Raw genomic sequence first — 22,590 nt, forward strand, 5'->3', positions numbered from 1 at the left:
GCTGAGGTGGGAAATTAATCAGTTTCTTTCCAGCCCACCACTTGGATAATCAGTGATTCAGCTGAAAATTTCAGATAGCTGGAACTTCAAATAAAACATAATACCCCCATTTTTTTTTTCAAAATGGATCTGACATTTAAGATGAAATGAAATGAAACAAAAATAGGATAAAATAAGATAAAAAGTGGTGTGGTAGCTGGGGGAAACCAGTAGCTTAAAAACATGGAATACTGTGATCTTCTCCCTTTTCCCATTGCATTTTGCCTTTCTGCTTCTGGGCCTCTTGGTCTTGGGTTGGGTGTATGTTTCAGGAGTGGGAATGGCCTAATGATTGGAGCTGATGTGTCCCGAGCCTGGGAAGAAAAGTAACCCAAGCTCTGTGGTTGAGAATGATGAAGAAGTAGCAGGAAAGGAGGGGCCTCCACACAACACGCAGGCCAAAGCATCAGTCCGTAGCTCTGCAGATTTTTGAGCAAACTATTTGATAGACTACGTCAGAGTTGAGAAAGGCTGGCCAAAACCTGTGGCCAGACAAGAAAAGACAGGCAAAGGCCTGGGAGAGAGCCTGGTGAGAGGCTCTGGATGGGCAGTGCACTTGCTCCCAGGGGCAGTGGTGACAGCAGGGCAACCCCACTGCAGGCCTGGAAGGGGTGGGGCAGGGGCAGATCTGCAGGGTGTGGATGAGGGCAGGTGGGTGGGAAGTGTGTTAGTCAGAGACCCGACTCAGCTTCTCCAAGGACAAGAGGCCAGAGCATAGTGACCATGCCAGTGACCCCGTGAAGCCTCCTCCTGGAGGAGTGGGAGGAGGGCCCGTATGGGTGATCCATAGCACTGTCAGGATAGAGAGGCACCTCTCCATCCATCCCTCCTTTCTGGGGCAGCCCCCCGCTTCCTTGCAAAGGCTCTCAAAACAGAGTTCACCCAATGTTCTTCTGAGGGCCTCTGTAGAGGCTTGTGGAGAACTGAGGCAGCATGAGGCATTCTGGGGAAGAAAAGGCTCTAGGGAAGGTTTCAGGAGTGGTCACAGAAATTGATATGCAGAAGATGGCAGCCAGCACTCTCCATCCCCATGGAAGCTAAACGGAAGGCAGTGGCTGTTGTTGCAGCATGAGAGGAATGGCAAGACCATGGGGCCCCAGATAAGGACATAAAGGAGGCTGTGAAGACTTTGGAGGTCTTTGAAGGAACCACTCCCCAGAATAGCTTGTATGTTGTTCTGGAAGTAGGCAGATGAGTCAACTGAAATCCCAGAATCCCATCTAGTCCTGCACCCCTTACACCCTTCTACGAGGAGCAGAAACAGTAGACTGGACGTCCAAACTCCCAGCTTTTCCCAGTGGTCTGATTGGCTGAGTGATTTGACAGTGTATGGGGCTTCACTTATTTTTTATCAAGAATTGATGGGTTTGTCCCTTCTTCAGAAATCTGGGGGGAGGTGATACATCCATGATGAAGGGATTCAATGAGCTTTGGAAGAGGGTCAGGTGGGTCTGCAAATCTCACTGGAGGCTCTAGCCAATTGGCTCCTCCAGCAAGAACATGGCAGATATGAACAGACAGACCAAAGCTAGCAAGGTGGACCTTGATTTTATAATGCATTTACTTCATGAAGGGGGCCGCCTGTCCCAATGATGAGAGGCCATCGTCATATGTCTCTGGGATCTGTGTATCTCAACCCCCTATACCATCTCCATCGTATCTACGGTACAGTAAAGTGGGCCACCATAGCATGTTCCATGTGGGGGAAAGGAACTCATTCTGGAAACAAGGGAGGACCCTACTTTCCTTCCCTTGTTTCCCAGATCACCTCATGTCATATCAGCCCTGGGTTCTAACAGATAAGAAGTACTCATTGGGTGACGGGTGGATGTGGGGTCCAGATGAGTTGGAGGACTGCAAGGGAGGAAAAGTGGGAGGGACGATGGATGGATGATCTGCTAACTAGTCAGAAGTAGGTTTATGTCTCAGTGGGCCTCCCTCTGCTGGGCGCAAAGAGTCCTCTGCGTGCCCAGGCCCATTGCTAACATGGCACTGTTAGATGCCATTTCAGAGGAAGGTTGCTCCCATCTAGTACTTGTAACACAAGAACAAAGGATTTTATTCTTTATCCTAAGGGTTCCTGGTTGTAGCTACCCTCAGATCATCGTGGTTTTAGAATTTCATGGGTTGCAGATCAGACTGCTCTCTGGCTCTGTAGGATGGAGAGATTTTGGGGTTTCTCCAGAGAGGGATAGCATGGTCCACAGTGTATGCCGCTGTCTCCTTCTTTCTGTCACTGAACTGTGTGGCCCTATGTGTCTATGTACACACCTGCTCATTGTACCTGTTGGCCAGGGGTGAGGCTGGCAGGAGGGAGGCTCTGGGCTTGTCACTCTGTGTCTTTGTCTCTCTGCATGCCTGTGAAAGCTTTCCATTTGTCATTCCATTTGTGTGCATACATCTCGCAGATTTGTGTCTTCCCTTCCTTTCACTTATCAGGTTTTCCCAGTGCCATGGGGCCCCAGTGGGGTGCTGCATATTCTCTTCTGGCCCCCACAGTGGCAATTGCTTTCTGCCATCCATCAGATGGCATGTCTGTACCTCTCAGCTGCGAGGACTGTCCTTCCTGGGGCAACAAGCTCCCTGTTTTAGTTCCATGGCATTCGTCCTCACATGCACTATGCTCCTGTCCTCCTCCCTTCTTCCTGACATTCTTAGATGCTTCCAGCACATGGCTGGGCATGCTCAGCACCACCAGCCTGTCAGGAAAAACCAGAGAGGTGGAAGCAGTGGAGTGCAAGTTTAAGGAGGCCAACACAGGAGCCAGATGGCCCCAAATTTGACTCTTGACTCTGTCATTTACCAGCTGAGTGCTCTGAGACAGCTCACTTCACCCTCTTCTGGGGGAAGTAGAGCACCAGCCTCCTAGTTTACCGTGATGGTCAAATAAGCTGATATGCATGGAGTACCTAGCATATAGCAAGCACTCAGTAAATGCTAGCCACTGCTAGATCACTGCATGATCGAGATGTGCTGGCTGTCAGTTTCACATCTGGGGACCTTGGTGCTCCCATGCTCAGACACTAATGTCCCCCTTCCTTTTGTAGTGAAAGTGATATCAAGCAACTCTGGCTGCAACTGAAGAAGGACAAACCTCACTTACTGTCCAGCTTTGAGGATTTCCTGACCAGGACCTTCTCCCAGCTCCAAGAAGCTCACAATGAGAAGAATGAACTGGAGTGTGCCCTGAAAAAGTGGGTACTCAGCCTTGGCCATTCTCTGTACATGTGTATGTGAAAAATAGAAACACAAAGTGTGCTTTCTCATTCCATGATGCCTCCCTGTCACTGTCTGCCAGACTGGAGGCAGGGACCCCTGGCTATCATATATATATATACCCTTGCTCACGTTAATCAGGCCCTCATCACATGCCAGGCACTATTTATTATTTAATGTATTTATTTTGTAAAGATTTTATTTATGTATTTGAGAATGAACAAGCATAAGCAGAGGGAGCAGCAGAAAGAGAAGGAGAAGCAGATTCCCCAGTGAGCAGGGGCCTGACATGGGCCTGGATCCAAGGACCCCAGGATCATGACCTGAGCCCAAGGTAGACGCTTAACTGACTGAGCCACCTAGGCACTCCTCGCCGCCCCCCGCTTTTTGAAAAGGCTAGGCACTATTTAAATATATATACCGGCTCATGTGGACTATTCACTGCTCTCCACATTTTATAGTTAAAGACATCGAGGTATTAAAAAGGTAAATGACATGCCCTGGGGCATACAGCTTGTAAGTGGCAGAGCCAGCATTCGGAGCAAGACAGCCTTGCGCCTGAGGCTGGTTGGAAAACAACTCTCCCTGCATCTAGACACTGAGGCCCGACACCTCGGGCCTACCCCCTAACTGCAGACCAGCCCTGGGCCCCACTGAGTCCCCTCCTGATCATTCTCTGGAGCATCACAGCCTCATATCTGTCCTGTTGCCTCTTGGCCACCAGGGCCTCTGCAGTAGTTAGTGGTTTCTCACACTTCTTTGCTTGGAGAAGGCAGCCCCAGCAAGGTGAACTCTGAACCTGGAGCCAACAGGAGTCAGCCTTGTGCCACAGGTATCGGGCCAGCCATTTAGATGTTCATTCATGTGTGGGAATGGGTGCCACCCTTGTCCATAGTCATCACATGTATGTCACAGCAGTGAGCTCACATTTGGTGAAGCACGGTGTAACTAAGCATGGTTCATAATCCTGAAGATGTGGCCAAAACACAGGGTTGGGTTTGGGTAGCACCTGGAAGTGCGCCGAAGCAGTCCTCCCAGTAATTCTGCCAGAGATCACTCCTGTTGTGTGGGAGTCCTCAACGCTTCCAGCGTAGATGATGCACCCTTCCTTGCCAAACTCCTGGTGCCTGGCACTGCCTCCTGGGGCAGGGCTTCAGAGTCCATGCTGCTAGACTTCACAGTCTACACTGACATGGCCTTGGTGAAAGCATGCACGCCCCTGATTTAGAAGGAGATCACCAGGTGTCTTACTGCGTGGATCAGCCAACCACACATTACCCTTAGCATCTTTGCAGCTTGTGTCTCCCCTAGATCACTCTAAAAATAACTTGTTGGAGTCCATTAGGTTTACACAGATCTGGAGAAAAAAGACCTTTAGGAGCGTGAATTATGAGAAAGTTGTGGCCAAGTAGTGCTGGGGAAAACATGGTTTGGCTGGAGGAGTGTCATGAGCGTTCTGGGGAGAAGCTCCCAAGGCTCAGAGGAAGGAAGGGTTGAGGGTGTGCTTCCGCACCACTTTTAGCTGGTTAAGCTGTGAGTCAAGACAGAGCTGAGTTTGCATCTTGGCTCTGCCACTTACTAGCTGTGTGATTCAAGGCTAAGTTACTTAACCTCTCTGAGTCTCAGCTTCCTTATACATAAGATAGGGGTGATAACAAAATAAGTATTTGATGCATGTTAAAATAATAATGCTTATTATTTTAAACAAGTATGTTTCTTAGTCTTAGAGGATTCACTGGTTACAGTAGAGAGTTTGAGCCTTGATATAAGCAGTGGTGAAGTTTAAAGATCCATTTATATAACCTTCCAGATAACATGGGATAGAGCCAGTAGCATCGGCATCGCTTGGAAATTTCTTGGGAATGCAGAGTCTCAAGCTTCGCCCCAACCCTACTGGATCTGCATTGTAACAAAATGTCCAGGGGCTTTGTGGATTTGAGAAGTGGGGAGCTGGGAAACAGGAGCTCTGAATTTAAGTCATGCATGGCTCTCCAACCAGCTAGCTCTATGACCTTGCTCAAGTCTCTTGGCCTCTCTGAGCCTTGGTTTTTTCTCTCCTTTAAAATAAAGGCCTGTATTCTTTTCTGACCCTTCCTACACCCCTACTTTCCTCTGACCCCAGTGTTGATCACCCTGAAGAACTACAGAAACAGGTAGCATGTTGCAGAGAGGAGTACTCTTTCATCTAAGGGGGGGTGAGAGTGGTCACAGCTTGAATGAGCAGGCAGTGACCCAGCTCATAGCCTGGAATCTTCCCTGCAGGGTGCTTCTCTGTGGCCCTGCACTCCCACAGAGAGAGAGCAATGCTCTTGACTTGTTTCGGAGCTGGGTAGCCCTTGCATTCATCCTAAAGTGGCCTCTTTTCGTGTTTTTGCCCTAATTTAAAGATTAAAAAGTTCTTGAGATGAAAGTCAAGGTCATTCTTGGCTGCATGTGCAAAGTTAGCTCCGCCAAAGGTTCTAGCTGTCTGTACCCATCCTCTGTCAATATCCCTGCCAGGTACAGCTGCCCTGGGTCAGCTGATGGGGGCCCACTCCTAGCTGGGCAGCTGTGGTGGGGCTGAGGCTTCCCAGAACTCTATGGCCCTGTCCCACACCAGGGGTGTTCTCTGGGTACAGAACCAGAGACCTGCGGCTCTAGTGAGCAGAGCACTAAAATAGGAAGCAGGAGAAAACTGAGCTCTTGCCCAGGCACTGCCACTGACCAGCTAGCTGTGTGACCTCAAGTAACTAGCTTTACATCTCTGTGTGTCATTTGCCTTATTGGCAACATGAGAAAATAGGGTTGGTGTTTTTCAAACTTCCTGTGATTGTGACTCGCCAGAAAAAATGCATTTGACTTTGTAACCCCCATACACTTAGGTGTGTGTGTAATTTAAAATTTCCTGAAATGGAGTTCACCCTTACTGCATGTGACATACTCTGACATTCTCTTTTATTCTCGTGTCTTCTATTAAAGAAACAAAAACGCTGGTCACATCCCGCTTCTGGGTTATGACTGGACCAGATGATCAATAAGGGTCCTTGGAGCTCAGTAGTTGGACAAGAAGCTGGAAACCCCGATAGCATCTAGAATATTTAAATGGGAGTCTTGACAAATAACCCAGGGTGAGGTTAAGTGACTCTGAGACATCTTCTAGGAGATGAGTCGGGGAGTTTGGGGCTGTGTGTGGGAGCAGTGTGTCCAGGCATCAGTGGGAGGAGGAATGCTCTGGGGAATGGCCCGATTCAGGCTAGAACATCTCCCAGGCTCCTCCATGGGCTGGCTTTCCAGTGTGGAAAACTGGAAACACTTCAACTCCACCTGGAAAATGAGCACCTGTCCCAAACATGGCTGTAGTCATTGGTGCTGTGCACATAGCCTGGAGACACAGCGCATTGTTACTCTTGCCTGCACGTAACAAGCACTTATTCTGTGTCCAGCTCTGAGTTGAGCAAATAGAACTCAGAGTCCCCATCTTGGAGGAGTTTATGATCACGCTGATAAGGTCAAGCTCATACCCCTAAAAATTCTGCCATAAAGCCCACCAGAGAATTCCTGTAGCATTGAAATGCTAGACAGCATTGCCATTGGCAGAAGAGGCTTTTGCTTCCTCCTCCTTTTCCAAACCACACATCATATTTCTTTCTCCTGTGGAGCCCATAGAAAATGAGGCTGATTAGGGGGTGGGGGTCCTGTTCCAGCTCCCCAGGCTGCATCATGCCCCACAGGGTTACTGTTTTGCTGCAGTGTGCAAACCAGGTCCATCCCAGCTTCCACTTCAGGTTCCCTCCAGGTTCTGGGGTGAGGGGGGTGGCGGGGGAGAGGGGTAGAGGAGCCTACAGCTAGCTTGAGTTCCTGGGACAAGCTCCTGATAGCTGGTGTCGGGAGACCAGCCTCGGGGGCCTTCCTTACCTCACTGCCTGGGATTTTTTTTTAAATTTTATTTATTTATTCATGAGAGACACAGAGAGGGAGGTAGGGACATAACAGAGGGAGAAGCATGCTCCCTGTGGGGAGCCCGATGTGGGGTTCGATTCCAGGACTCCGGGATCACGCCCTGAACCAAAGGCAAGACACTCAACCACTGAGCCACCCAGGTGCCCTGTCTTGGATTGTTTTGTTATTGTTGTTTTGTTTTGTTTTGCACTTACATATTGGGAATAGGGGAAAGAGGCCAGTCTGGGAGCATTCAGTCTCCCACCCCCTTGTCCTTTGGAGTGAAGGTTGAGTTGGAATGCTGAGTCCAATGTTGGACTCAGTTGTATCTCCACTGGGGAGTAGCCACAGCCCCATGGGGTGCAGTGGGCACAAGGTCAAATGCAGGAACCTCAGGCTGAGGCCCAGTTCTCCCTCTAAACTTCAGAACCTGGAGGATTCCCTCGCATCTCTCCCTGGAAGTGGAGGCTACCCTGTAATAGAGCTATGCTCCTCCTGTTCACCACACAGAAGCTCAGAGAACTTTACATCTAGCATGATGGATACAATGTAGGCTTAGGAAGGACTTCTGGCCATCAGAGTTACAAATTCCTTTGCCATGGAAAGCATCTTCCCAATTACCTTTTCGTGGAAGGAAAAAACAAACCAAGCTTCCGCTCTCCAGGACCTGTAGAGTGATACTGTCTGGAGGCAGCAGTAGATTCAGATATTTTGCCAGAATCACTAGGGGATGCTGAGGTCCCACCCCAGGAAGGCCGGATTCATTTGGTCTGGGGTGGGGACTCGAAGTCTGTATTTATAAACTGTCCTGAGAGATTCTGACTTTTTGAGAGAGAGCACAGGCACACTAGTGAGTGCAGGGAGGGGGAGAAGGAGAGTGAGAGAGATGCCCAGTGTGAAGCCCAAAGCAGGGCTCGATCTCACAATCCTGAGATCACGTCCTAAGTCAAGATCAAGAGTCAGACGCTTAACCTACTGAACCACCCAGGTGCCCCGGGATTCTGACTTTTGGCCAGACTTGGCATCTGCCGGATACATGGACCTGGCTGGGTTCTTTACCAGGATCTAACCCTGAGGCTGGGGGTAAGGATGACTTAGGTGGTGTCTGGAGAGTGCTTTGAGCTCTGGGAAGAAAGTACTTTCTAGATCAAAGACAGGCCATGGGCTGTGCTCTGCCCTGCTCAGTCATCTGTAGCTCAGTAACCCGGGAAGCCACCCAGGCTGCCTGCTTCACATCACTGGTGGGCCACACTTGGCCTTGACAAACTCAGAAGGACTCCCCAGGGCCTTGTTGGGATCACTTCCTCATCTGCACAGTCTTTCTTGTGCAACTGAGTCCTCAGGCAGTTTCTTGGGGGGCATGAGGGCCCTTAAATTGCAGCCCCTGCCCAGCCACTATCCAGGCACGTTCTGTCTAGAGTGGTTTCCCAGGGCTCTGGGATGGTGTCTAGACCAGGAGAGAATGTTTCTTACGGCCTGACAGGCAGCCTATCTATGATACCTGCTGCCCTGACATAAGCCTGAGAATTGGGATTCTGTAATATGAAGCTGCAGGGACAAGAGAACCTTTTGGGGGAGGAGAGTCATCGTTTCCCAGGCCTGGGTCCTCCCCTGTACTCAGACCCTGGGTATCTGGATGCCCATAGACTTCCTTGCTCTGACTCATTTTTTTCACATGCCAAACAAAGAGGTTGGGAATACATGAGCTTTGTAAGCCCAGTCTCTGATGGGGAGGGGAATTCTTCCTCTCTTCATATCTGCCTTTCATCAGACTGTCTGTGCAAACTAGGAGACGTGATCAGACCACTGCCTGTCCAAATGGAAACAGATGAAATCAGGATGGCTATGCTCCAAGGCCAGAGGCATGTCTAAGTTCTACCTTGAGTTCAAGCTTCTGTAATTTATCTAACATGTAGAAAAATGCAATTTGTCCAAGGTCAAGACCATACCTTCATTCATGGAAGGAAGAAACTACTTTTTCCTGAAATGATTTCAGCACACCCCTATCTAGAACCTAGAAGGTTGACCAGATAACTTTTTGAGACCCTCTGAAATCTGAATAGATTCTCTTTCTAAGTGGAGGCAAAAAGGAAAGAGGGAACAGGAGGATATTTTGACCAAGCAATACTCTATAGCAGAAAGGCCTTGGCCTGTGTGTCATTAGCTGGAACCCCACTGGAACTGAGCATTATTGCTTTACTCCAGTGTGGTACCTTAACTCTCCATGTGCAAATCACTTTGTGAAAGTTAATTAATTTTTGCCGTCCCTGTGGGAACCTGGCAGGATAAGTTATTGCTAACTACATGTCACCTTCCAGTTCCCTGCAAATGAACTGTAAAGGCCTCTCAGAGCTAAGCCTTGTATTTACATGAGAATCACTGTATCTCCACCCTTCCTTCCTTCCCACACATCCATCCTATCCTAAATCTCTAATACCACACACATGCTAATGGTTCTCCTTTACAAAGCAGGCATCTGCTACACTCGGGCACCCTGAGAGCCATTCTATCCTCTAAGCTGGACCTGGGCTTTTCATCCTGGTTTTCAATAGGACTCATTCTTTTAGATCCGTGACTGCCCTGTGGCATCCTCAGTATATAATTGTTGTTTTTTTCCCTTCACTGTTGAAAATCTCCCTTTTCTGGACTCAGCCTCTCTTAACTTTTTCCCTAAGAACTCTACCATGACCCCCACTCCTCGAGTGGCTTTGTCCACTTCCCTCCAGGTAGGGCTCTGTGATCACTCACAGAGTTACCATCAACCAGAGCCAGGAAGGCACGGTGGGGTGGGGGCTACTTCAGGATGTGTGGCTTCTTCCCCTTGTTTTTTTCTTCCATGACACTTTTTAATATTGGACTTGGTGTTCTTAGATGCTAAAATCCTGGGGTACAGAGCCCATTCCATAAGTCTAAATTATTTTACCCAGAATGTTACTTTACAAAGGGCTTAACCAGTACTTAACGTTGATGGTGATGTTATGGCTCTCTCTTTTTACACTCGGTCTTCTCTCCTGAGCCACCTTTGGTTTTGTCCTTTCTGGAGTCTTCTGTTTCCTATGTTTCCCATTTTCACACATGTCTGCTGCTGCAGGATTCCCCTTCAGTTTCTACTTGCCCCTTGGCTGACATCTGAAGGAATGTCACTGAGAACATGTGACTTGTCCAAGGCCACAAAGCTTGTAAATGTCGGAATCAGGATTTGACCAAGGCCTTTTTACTCTGGGTCTAATGAATTCTAAGCCAACCATACCTGTCAGCAGGTTATAACCTAGACTACACTGGAATATGCTAGAGGCACTATCTAGCCATTATACTGAAAGAGCAAGAAAGTGAGGATAAATGCTGGTGTTCATGACTACTCTGCTGCCTCCTTCCTACATTTGCAGGGGAATAATTAAAGACTGCCCTGGGTTGTGTGGGAGTGTTTTGAGAATGCCTAATAGAAGATAGGTTGAATATTTATGCCCACACGGTATTAATAGTTCAGAGAGCTCTATTACAGATTGCTGCCCTTGTTTTTTCAATATTTTTACCAATGACATGAACAAAGGGAGATAAAGAAGAATATTTTGTAGTAATTGAAAAAGTTCCATCCATAAGGAAGATACAACATAAATAAATTTTTAGGCCTTAGATAATATAGCAGCATAATAGATAAGGCAAAAACTTTTAGAAAAACAAAGAAAATTTGATGAAAACAAGACTTTAGAAGATTTTAACAAACATCTAGGATTTGATACATTAGTCAGGCAAAAAGTACAATAAATATATAAAATATTTAAAACTATCAACCAACAAGCTTAATTTAAGAGATAAATATACAGTCGTGTGCCCCACAATAGAACACACATTCTTCGCATGAAAGTAATGCAAAAACTGATGTTTTTGACTACACAGGAAAAGTTCATAGATTTTAAGAAGTAGATACCTTACCAGTATATATATATATATATATATATATATATATATATATATACCAGTATATAAATATATATATATATTTGCTAATACAATAAACTAGAAACCAGTAGTTTTTATATATTAAAAACATTCCATAGGGGTGCATGGGTGGCTCAGTTGGTTAAGTGTCTGACTTCAACTCAGGTCATGATCTCAGGGTTCTGGGACTGAGCCTTGTTTCAGGCTCTATGCTCAGCAAGGAGTCTGTTTCTCTCTCTGTCTCCCCCTCTACTCCTCCTTCTGCTCGTGCTCCCTCTCTCAAATAAATAAAATAAATAAATAAACAAACAAACAAACAAACAAATAAATAAATAAAATCTTAAAAAAATAAAAATGAAGACACTCTTCCAAACACCTTTAGATGAATTAAATCATCGAAACCAATAAATCAACATAATACATTATTTACTTTACATTATGATTGAAAATTTAAAATACCAACGAAGCTTGGAAGGTCATTGAATACACTGGATGACCAATTGGGATCCATTAAGATAATGTCAGGTTGGAAAGATGGACTGAATCTAGCAGAATTGCGTCTGAGATCTTGCTCTGATGTCCAAAAAGTCAATGACAGAGGCACAAGGTGGAAGAGATATGATTTAGTAGCACCATCTTTAAAGGAAAAACAATTACACAGACATAAGATTTAGAGGTTTTACTTGACAAATGGGTTCGGCAGTCGTCAACTGTGATGTGGCTGCCAAGAAAAGTTAATGTGATTTTAGGCTGCATGAATAGATATGCAGTATCTAGAACAAGAGGCATAGTCCAGCTCTAAGCTGTGCTAATCAGACTTCACACCCTGGGCATTCAGTCTGGGGCTCCATGGCTGGAGGAAGCTAAATCAGGGCATATTCAGAGAAAAGTAAAGAGAAAGGTGAAAGGACACACAAAAAAATAAAAATAAAAAATCCGTGTGAGACATGGTTGGAGGAAGTGGAGAGGCATGGCATAAACCCAAGGCAACTCCTTGAAGTCTTAATGCTGTTTTCAAATATATAAAAGGTTTTTATGCAGAGCTGGGATAAGGTCATAGAAAGATATATTTCTGTGATCCGGAATATTCCAAAGATGAAAGAGCTGTTTAGAGATCCAGCCAAGTTTCCTATCACTAGAGGTGTTCTAACCTAGTTTGGGTAAATATGTGGCAGGGACATTGTGGCAAGGGTTTTAGCACTGGGAAAATAGGTGGTTGGATCAGATAGACCTTCCAACCTTGAAATTCTTCAGTTCCTCTATAATCTGGTATTCCCCCAGTATGTTCCTTCCATGGGCTATTGAGTTAGGTATCCAAAGACTTACATTGCTTTTGTACAGATTTTCAGCATTCACATTTTGGGCATTGACCCTGTGGATGACAAAAATGTCTGGGTGTCCTAACCTAGTTGAGACAGCATAAGCCCAGATGAGACAGTTTTTCAGGATTTTTTTTTTTTGAGATTTTATTTATTCATGAGAAACACAGAAAGAGAGAGGCAGAGACATAGGCAGAGGAGAAGCAGGCTCCCCACAGGAAGCCCGATGTGGGATTCGATCCTGGGACCCCAGGATCACACCCTGAGCTGAAGGCAGACTCTCAACTACTGAGCCACCCAAGTGTCCCAATTTTTCAGGATTTTGAAAGTAAATGTTCAGTTAAAGACATTTGATGTTAAAAGAGTTCAGAGAAGGGGTCAGTGAGGAATCCGATAGGTGGCAAAATCCACACAGAGAAGATGAAAAAGTATATGTGTGCATCAGGCGATATGAGTGGTTTTAGAAATTGTGGTAACACCGGTATATATGCTAAGCAAACATCATCGGTGGCTTCTTTCCTTTGGTGGAGGAATATGGTGTGCCTGCTGACACAGCACGCCACATGTGCAGACGTTTTCAGAGTGTCTCTCACCATTACCGTCCTCACCACCGCTGCAGAGCTCCCCACAGGCACAGGCTTCTGGCTCTGCAGCTCCAGCTTACACGCAGCCTGCGTGTCTAACAGATTGATACGACAGGAACTTTATTGGTAAAGCTTTCTGTTCTGCATCTTCCTGATTGCCTCTTACCTATGCCAAACCCAGCAACACTTATCCTTGAAACTTAGACCTTCCTCCCCTTTGGGAACAAAGGCTCTGGCCCTCCACAGCCCATGACAATAATTACAATAATAAATAATCCCCTACATTTATTTAGGGCTTTGCAGTTCCAAATGCTTTTCATGCCCTCTCTCTTGTTTGTCATGCCAGTGCTGGGGCAAGGGAGGACAATCGGGGAGATGCTACTCTGGGATGTAAGGAGGTCAGAGTGCTCAAGGTCACGCTGAGGATATGAACTGATTTCGGGTTCAGAACTAGATATTAAGAGCCCTGAGCTGGTTTAGTGGTGTGAATGATGTGAACAGCACCAAGATGCTCCCCATTCCTGGGGCTCATGTGTCTGACTAAGGCTGGTTATGAGTCATTCAGTCCTATAGGATTCATCCTCAGAAGACCTTCAGGCCTGGCCAACCCCCTAGGATGCCAGCTTTATTCAAAAGAATTTCCAGAGGTTTGGTTCCATAGATGGGTCTGGTTAGATTGGACCCAGGCTCATTGATGCCTACCTGGAACCCCAGGCTTTCTTTGCAATGGACTCAGCCTTTGTTAATGAGGGCTAGAAGTAGGCACCATTCAGAGGCTCCTTTGGTCTTCCCCCTATTTATTTTTGTAGCATTCTGAAAATTACTTACTTTATGACAAGCAAACTGACATGTGAGCATAAAAACCAAAGTTTATTAATTTAATCCAATAAAACTTAGAGTAAAGTTAATATAATGCATTTAATGATGGTATAGAATTGATGCCCAGTATGGTTATTAAGCACAAGTGGTAAACAGTTTATATGGATGACTGTAATTAGTATTGCTTTATCAGAGCAAATCAATTTTTAAGTTTCTCTCATCTCACTTTATTAGTTCTTCAGTATTTATGTAGTTGGAATCACTATCTAAAGTTGTCCTTGATACCATTTGCCATCTAGCACCTGAATTTCTTTGAACATAGAGAGATAATTCCAGGGACCAAGAGAAGACTTTCTTTCTGAAAGTCCCTTCAAAAAGCATGATTTCTGTCCTTGAGGTGTTCCTATTCAATAACAGGTACCTCTGATCCTTATTTTCCTCAAGATTTTCTTTCTTTCTTTCTTTTTAATTTATTTATTTAACAGAGAGAGAGAGCCAGAGAGCACAAGCAGAGGGAACAGCAGAGGGAGAGGGAGAAGCAGACTCTCTGCACAGAGAGCCTGATGAGATGCAGGGCTTGATCCCAGGACCCTGAGATCTGAAAGCAGACACTTAACTGACTGAGCCACCTAGGCACTCCTCTCCAAGATTTTCTTATACTTGTTATGGGTAAGCTAAAGACAAAAGTAACAATCTAAAACATTTCTCATTGAGAAGAGAGATTTCTTACTCTTAGCCAACAAGACAGTTCCTACACCCAGGATGGTAGTAAACACAGGGCTCCAGCTCACAGAAGTTACCTTTTCTATTACTCAGCCATTAGAAACGACAAATACCCACCGTTTGCTTCGATGTGGATGGAACTGGAGGGTATTATGCTGAGTAAGTCAATCGGAGAAGGACAAACAGTGTATGTTCTCATTCATTGGGGAATATAAATAATAGTGAAAGGGAATACAAGGGAAGGGAGAAGAAATGTGTGGGAAATATCAGGGAGGGAGACAGAACATAAAGACTCCTAACTCTGGGAAACGAACTAGGGGTGGTGGAAGGGGAGGAGGGGGGGGTGGGGGTGAATGGGTGACGGGCACTGAGGGGGGCACTTGACGGGATGAGCACTGGGTGTTATTCTCTATGTTGGTAAATTGAACACCAATAAAAAATAAATTTATTATAAAAAAAAAACACACCAATTTCTGGAAAAAAAAAAGTTACCTTTTGCTGAGTGCATCCTGAGGCCATTGCCATACTAACTCAAAGGGTTTCTGGCTTTGAGGGTATAGCCAAGAGAGGGAACCTAGAGGCTTCTGCTCTGATATGAATGACCTTGGCCATGAAATCTCACACCAGTTCCTTGTCTCGGTCATTTTTGTGGTTTCTACAGAACAGGCCGAATGCCAAACAAAAAAGGCTCCTTAGTCATGCTCAGTCTGCATGTGTGCCGGTATTAACAAGTGAGGAAGGGACATCCTCAGGCAGCAGGGAAGGCCTGGCACTGGATTGGAGTTCTGAGTGGACATTAGGGAGGTGGTGGTTAAAACAATGAAGGGCTCAGAGGAATAAACACATTGCTATCCTAAGGTTTTGTTCAGAAATCTCCCCAGTACCTCTTAGAACTGAAAATCAGAGCCATTTCCTTAATTATTAAACTCTCCTTACTTGAATAAAGGGCAGAGAGGGCTTGCTACCATTTGAGTTTAGAATGGTAAGTGCCAAATTTTACAGTATGCATGTGTTCAAAACAGACCTTGAGAGCCAAGACATCAGCCTGCTCCTGAGCCGAGATTCCACTTAGCAGGTGAGAAAGAAAACCGGGAGGGACTGAGCCAGAGAGAACCTAACTGCAGGTTGGAGAAGAGGTGTAACAGTGCAGTGTCCAGGGAATGGGAATGCTTTGGCTGGATAACCTCCATTTCAGTTCAAATGCTCAGCCTTCAGGTTTGAAACTGGAGGTGATGAGGGGTGGGGGGAGGCATTCAAAGGTGGATCTATCTTGGGAGAGAAAGAGGAACAATGCCAGAGAGGACCTATAAACCTTGTTCCCATAGCCATATTTGTCTTGGTCTCTATATAGGAGCAGAGTACCCAGGTATTTACTTCTTGTCCTGTGGGTCTCTTCAGGGTAGAGAGAAGATGCTGGAAGGGTGGATGAGGACGTCTCATTATCACTACCCACCTTTAACCAGCCTGCCCCTTCTCATGCCATCTGCCTGGGGCCCTGGGCCTGAGATGGCATGAGCACTGGACAGATGTGGCCCCTCCTTCCTTTGTAGGGGGCATGGTGGCAGTGGTTGTCATTGTCATGGAATCTTGAGATCTTCCGAGAAATGTGGATCACATAAACTTAAGCATACAATTGTGGCACAAGCCCTCTACAGTGTAGTTCAGGGAGTGCTGAGGTAGCCAGGCATCCGAAATTGGAAGGGGACCAAACAAGAACCCAAACCAAGAACCCAAAAATAAGCCTGCACAACACAACTTTATGCTGACTCAGGTGTAGGGAGCAGCGGCCAATAGGGAGGTCCGTCTAGCAGATGCCAGGAGGCTTGCTGTTGACATAAAGCAGGGCTAAGGAAGATGGAGCCAGGGAAGCCTCACAGAGAAGTGTGTGGGTCAGCTAGAAATGACGGCCTCCTCATCTAGGAGGAGGAGAAGGTGCTGCTAGGTCTGTGTGGTCAGCTAACCCTAAGGAACTGATCCCGCAGCTTTGGCTGACCTGACCTACACAGTCACCCCCACCATCCCAAGCTCCTGACTGAGTTCTGGTGCCCAGGCTCCAGGACTTGTGCTCTGGGATAAAGCACATCTATGTCGACCTCATCAGACTCTCCTTCTGCCACTTTTGCAGGAAAATTGCTGCTTATGATGAAGAAATCCAGCATCTCTACGAGGAAATGGAACAGCAGATAAAACATGAGAAGGAACAGTTTCTCCTGAAAGTAAGAGTCATCCACACTAGGGCTTGGCCCCGGGGGCCCAGCGGAATGATCACCTGCTCTGACCCCCTCCCCAGTTTAAGATCGCAGCACCCCTACCCATTGCACTGTGGGTTCCCTGTTTCTTTGCTTTATTTAGATTTTTCACGGCATCTGTCACCTTCAAATGTGGCAGTTAATTTCCTTGCTTATTTTTGTTGGTTGGGATCTGTCTCCTCCTAACAGGAAAGCTCTGCAAGAGCAGGGATCTTCACTTGCTCATGTGTCCACAGCACCTCAGCCATACTTGAATAGTAGGCACTCAACAAACACATGTTGAATCACTGAATGAACGAACAAGGGACAAAAGAACGAGCTAATAAATAAATGAAAGGATGAGGGTCCATGCATTGCCCCGTACAGCAGCTTCTAGCCTGGGTCACATTGGCTGATCCCCACACCTAGATGGCAGGCCCGCCTGAATGCAGTTCATTCCGCTGGGCACCATCTCCCAGAGCAACTCCCAGCAACTCCCCTCGGGACACCATCATTAGAGCCTATGCTTCCGGTCCTTTCCCTTAGACACCTAGAAAATGTAATGCCCAAGACAGGTCAAATTCCCCCCTTCTCAGACACTGTGAGAGAACATTTAAAATTTACATCCCCTTGGGATCCCTGGGTGGCGCAGCGGTTTGGCGCCTGCCTTTGGCCCAGGGCGTGATCCTGGAGACCCCGGATCGAATCCCACATCGGGCTCCCGGTGCATGGAGCCTGCTTCTCCCTCTGCCTGTGTCTCTGCCTCTCTCTCTCTCTCTGTCTCTGTGACTATCATAAATAAATAAAAATTTAAAAAAAAATTAAAAAAAAATTTACATCCCCTTGTCCTAGTCTGAGCCTCCTATTAAGCCCTGCTATTTGTGTTGAGAGGTCAAGATTGGCAAAATTCTCTCTTTTTTTTCAAGCTAAGCAGGGTCCTCTTGGGAACATATTTATGAAACAAAGCTACAGGAAACTCTCTTATCCATTTTTGGATTATCCCCCTGGTGGGGTCTCAACAGAAAAGTCTTTGATCTTAAATGGTAGCCTCCTCCCTTAGTTCAGGCTGCTGTTAAAACAGGGCCATAAAATGGAGTTTTATGAACAACGAATATTTATTTCTCACAGTTCTGGAGGCCAGAAGCCCAAAACCGAGGCCCCCATGGTGGTCAGGTTCTGGTGAGAGCCCACTTTCTGGTTTTGGCTGTGGCCTTCTCCCTGTGTCCTCATGTGGCAGAGGGGGCAGGCAGGTGCCTGGGGGTCTCTTTCATAAGGGCACCAATCCCACTCATGCAGGCTCTGCCTTCATGACCTACTCACCTCCCAAAAGCCCCACCTCCTGGGAGCACCACCTAGGGGATAAGTTCTAACATATGACTTATGAGGATACAACATAGAGACCACGTCGTCCCCTGCCTCTCAGAACCATACCTGGGCTATGGTCACAACCCCATCCCTCCTCCTTAATGCAGGTTGGTTTGAACTGATTTTTAATTTTATGCTGGCTGGATTACCCACACCAAGGCTCTATTTATTATCTATCACAAATGTCATTCAAACTGAAGTGGAGGGCAGCCCAGGTGGCTCAGCGCTTTAGCGCCACCCTCAGCCCAGGGTATGACCCTGGAGACCTGGGATCAAGTCCCACATGGGGCTCCCTGCATGGAGCCTGCTTCTCCCTCTGCCTGTGTCTCTGCCTCTCTCTCTCTGTGTGTCTCTCATGAATAAATAAATAAAATCTTAAAAAAAAAAATAAAACTGAAGTGGAGTCAGAATGCTTTCCAGAAAAAGCCAGTCATATTCTCCAATGAGACCCCTCTGAAGGCTTGTCAGTATTTCCAGACCTCACCCCCCACCACTTATTCTTTTTTGGAGCTTTAGAACATTCAGCCTGTCCCGGACCTTTGGCGTAGTTGGATGAGTATCAGGCAGACAGAACTCAAACACTTGTCACCTAGTGGACCCTAAAATAGTTTTCTGAGAACAGCAGACTTTTTCCTCCCTGCAGTAGGGGAGCCCCTCCCTTTATCCCAAATGATCTACTGCTGGGCCATGACTACAGGTCAAAGTCCTGCTAAAGAAAGAAGCATGCTACCAGAAGTGAAAGGTGGGCCAAGGCCTGGGAACTGGGAATGGGATGAGGTCAGAGGAAAACCTTCAGAGACACATTAGGATCATGCCAGGTGATAGAACCATGCTTCTGTATCCCTGCACCCAATCTCTGCTCCCTCCTTCCCCTTCTTAGTACCCCATGCCTTTCAGGCCTGGTGCCTAGATTTACACTTTTTGCATAAACATGGAAACCATTAAGATGTGTTTGGCTTTGCAAACACCGGCTTTTGCTTGACCACAGCGTGAGGACAGTAGTATTACAGTTTATTTTTTCTTTTTTTTTTTTTTTTTAAGATTTTTATTTATTCACGAGAGAGACATAGGCAGAAGGAGAAGCAGGCTCCCCACAGTGAACCTGATGCGGGACTAGATCCCAGGACTGCAGGATCATAACCTGAGCCAAAGGCAGACACTCAACTGCTGAGCCACCCACGGGTCCTGGTGTTACAGTTTATGGCAACATGGGAGGGGCTGGCCCTTCTGGCCAGTGCTTGGATCCCGGTGCTACAAGTAGCAGTTTGACCATGAGGGAAATACCTATCACTTGCATGCTCCAGCTCCAAGATAATAGATGCCCTGGACAGTCTGTGCCACCAAGGGAAATAAGACACTCTGCAGGCCCATTGTGGGGATGGCAGCATGGCACTGGAATTCTGGAGCTCCCCGTCCCCAGCACCATGCATGGGACACCTACTCTGTGTGCGATGACCAAGCTGAGTGAAGCTCGGCCCCTGGTCAAAGTGTGGAGAGCAGGAGCTGCCTGGTCAAGTCCTGCCTCTGTCCACTGCATGTGGTTGACATGAGGACAATCACAGGCTTTGCCTGAGCTCTATTTACCTACCAGAGAACGGGCTGAACCAGGTAGTGTCTACAGGTGATGAGCCCGGGAACTAATCCTGAGCCAAAGGCCTGTACCCTGGGAGTGGTTGCGTGCCCTCCCGCCCCCCGGGGCGCTGTCATGCCCATCCCCGTAGCCCCTGTAGCATGCGGCATCCCACAGCTGGGCATTCCTCCTGAGCAGGCGGAACCCCGGGGCTCCTGCAGTGAGCTATATGGACACTGTAATGGTTTCTCCTCTTCCTGTATGTTTTGCACCTCCTCTCTGCCTTCAGGAGAGTGGCGAGCTGCAGGTGGCCTGCATATTTTTGTTTTTATCCTGTGAACAAAGAAATAATGATAGATGAGTGAAGTAAGTCAACTGGGTAAGGCCACGGCTGGAACCCCAGTCTCCTGACGCCCAGCCGAGGGACCCGGCTCCGGCTCCGTGGGAGTGACAGATGACCGGACAATCCACATAGTTTTCTCTTTACCCCATGCTGAGCTCCTCACCGGAGTTCTCTGCTCAGAGCAGAAGGAAAGCTGTTGTTGAGCACAGGAGCAGAGATTTCACAAAGAGCAGGGCTGGGCCAGCTCAGTCAAGGTGGGGAAGAGCAAGGAACCACACCCTAGAGAGCTAGAGAGGAAGATGCCTGCCGTGGCCTGTGTTTCCTGAGCAAGGGCAGTTTAAGTTCGAGTGCTAGTGCCCACCATGGAACAGAGAATCCACATTAAAAGGTCATTCTACATGCCCCCCACCCCCGCCGCCGTTTACAGATGGGAAGATTGGGGCCTAGGATTCAAACTTAGGCTCCTGTCCATTCTCTGTGTTCAGGACTCCACCACCAACTGATGCTGCCTTCTTTCTGGGGGGCGGCGCACAGGCATCAGGCATTAGTCATGGTCACACTTGGTGGGAGTTAGTGTCACGCCTTACTGAGGGCTCACCCTCTCTCTGTCTCACTGGGCCTCGCTGGCCAGCCAGGCAGGATACCAAAGCCTGGAAATGGTGTGGGAAGGGCTTCTAAGTCCCAAAGGATGGGTGGGCTCTGTTTGTCGAGCAGGTCCAAGGTGGGGAAAATATCTACATCCCAGGTGCATATTGGGCCTCACATGTCCTTCTTTCCGGCCTGGCAGGACACAGAGAGATTTCAGGCCCACAGTCAGGAGCTGGAGAAGAAATTATTGTCGAAGGAGCAGGAGCTGGAGCAACTTATCCAGAAGCAGAAGAGGGTATGCTTTCATTGTGACCTTAAAGCACCTGGCTCTTCACTCCATCCTCTCCTGGCTCTTGCCCACTTTCCCTGCTATTCACTTAAGGATTTGGGTTTGTTTGTTTGTCTGTTTTTAATCCAAGAAGAGCCATTCAGCTGTACAAAAGATAGCATTTGAAATCACAGGTGATCCCAGGATAAAGCCATTACCTCTCCAGTGCCAGGTGTTTCATTTAGGAAAGTTGCCAAGAATTCTCCCTTGAGGCATCTGAAGATGTCATCACATAATTATGTTCAAGAGCCACCAGAATGCCAAAATGTTCATTTATTTCCTACATTCTGTGTAAGAGAAGAGAGGGATGCTGAGGTACAAGGGACATAGTCACTGATGGTGTAGGGGAGGCTGCAAATGGTGATGTCTTCCTGCCTGGATAGCCATGGGTATCTCCAATTGGAAGAGGCTCTTCAAAGATCAATTTGTCCATCCCTTGTCTTCCTATGTGCCCGGGAAAGGTTTGCATCCTTTTTTTGTGGCTGTTCCCATCAGCCCACAGGATGGATGCAGACACCAGATATTCCTCTGATGGACCTGAGCCCCTGGGAGTCAGTCTGGGTGGTGCATCATATAGGGCAGTGTCCATCCACCATGGCTGGTCAATGAACCCAGGAAGACTGATCACTTAGGCAAACTTGACACTCACAGCTTCCTCACTAAAGCAAGGGCCTGTCGGGGACAGAGGCCCGGGTGCCACTTGGCCTCTCGTTTTGTTTTGTCTGGCGCTGGAAGGAATCTAGACCTGAATAGACCCAGACACGTTGCTTCCATTTGAATAGAGAGGCTATTTTTAACAACACATTAAAATATGTTCAAAGCTGCCCCATGCTGAAGCTAGAGACTGTCCCCTCGGCTGCTACCCGACTTATGGATTTTGACTTCTTCCTTCTGCGAGCAAGATGATTTCAACTCCAGAAACTGCCAGCTGCCTTGCCATTCCCCTTCCACAGCCATACCTTCTCCTACTCTTTCTTCTCATCACTATTATGCATTAAATTCTTACCAATTAGACTTATCCCTCAAATGAATGATTGCCACTCGATTTAATTACTACATGCTTGCCTGATTACACAGGAGCCTCTTGAGAATCACACAAAATTCCTTGTTGCTGCTTCCTCCGCCTCTTACTGGCCACATTCATTAAACTAAATTTATTATGATATATTTGCTTTGGTTTGAGTCCTCCTCTGGTGAGAGGGTTGGAAGCTCTGCAAAGCAGAACCAAACCACCAGCCAAGAAAAGCTGCACTTATGCAAATGCAGGTTTTTTAGTTGCTTTAGGGATATGAAAAAAGGTATATGTTTGGTTTGACCTGTTTTAGCTATTTCTTAAGAATTTCCAGGGTTTCTGGACACCATACAAAGTTTCTCTAGCTTAAAGGAAGTGGACTTATTTAGCTGAGTGAAGAAAAAAGGGAATAAATAGATTAACTGTCAGCATTTAAAACTGAGAAGGATGGTTCTATGAAGAATGCCACTTAGCTGCTTTCTGTGTCCATTAGGGCTGAGGGAGACAATTGGCTGAAAAGACAAGAGGGATTTAGGGTGTCTCTTTTATTTTTAATTTTTAATTTTTTTCATTTGTTTTTATTTAAGTTCTATTTGCCA

The 22,590-nt window shown here is 46.9% G+C and overlaps 1 protein-coding gene across 6 annotated transcripts in view; it reads left to right on the forward strand.

The window, feature by feature from the left end:
- The window catches only part of CRACR2A (calcium release activated channel regulator 2A), a 138,570-nt gene that overhangs the window by 64,733 nt on the left and 51,247 nt on the right, over positions 1 to 22,590 (forward strand). For all 6 annotated transcript variants that reach the window (XR_013364428.1, XM_077871414.1, XM_077871412.1 and 3 more), the window contains 3 exons: positions 3,087 to 3,233; positions 16,683 to 16,773; positions 20,851 to 20,946. Coding sequence is in view for 5 of the 6 variants with exons in the window: in XM_077871414.1 (XP_077727540.1) it covers positions 3,087 to 3,233; positions 16,683 to 16,773; positions 20,851 to 20,946 (334 nt within the window). In the remaining variant the exon portion in view is untranslated. The remainder of the gene's footprint in view (positions 1 to 3,086; positions 3,234 to 16,682; positions 16,774 to 20,850; positions 20,947 to 22,590) is intronic.

The sequence above is a fragment of the Canis aureus genome, chromosome 25 (assembly GCF_053574225.1).
Source record: "Canis aureus isolate CA01 chromosome 25, VMU_Caureus_v.1.0, whole genome shotgun sequence".
Taxonomy (NCBI): Eukaryota; Metazoa; Chordata; class Mammalia; order Carnivora; family Canidae; genus Canis; species Canis aureus.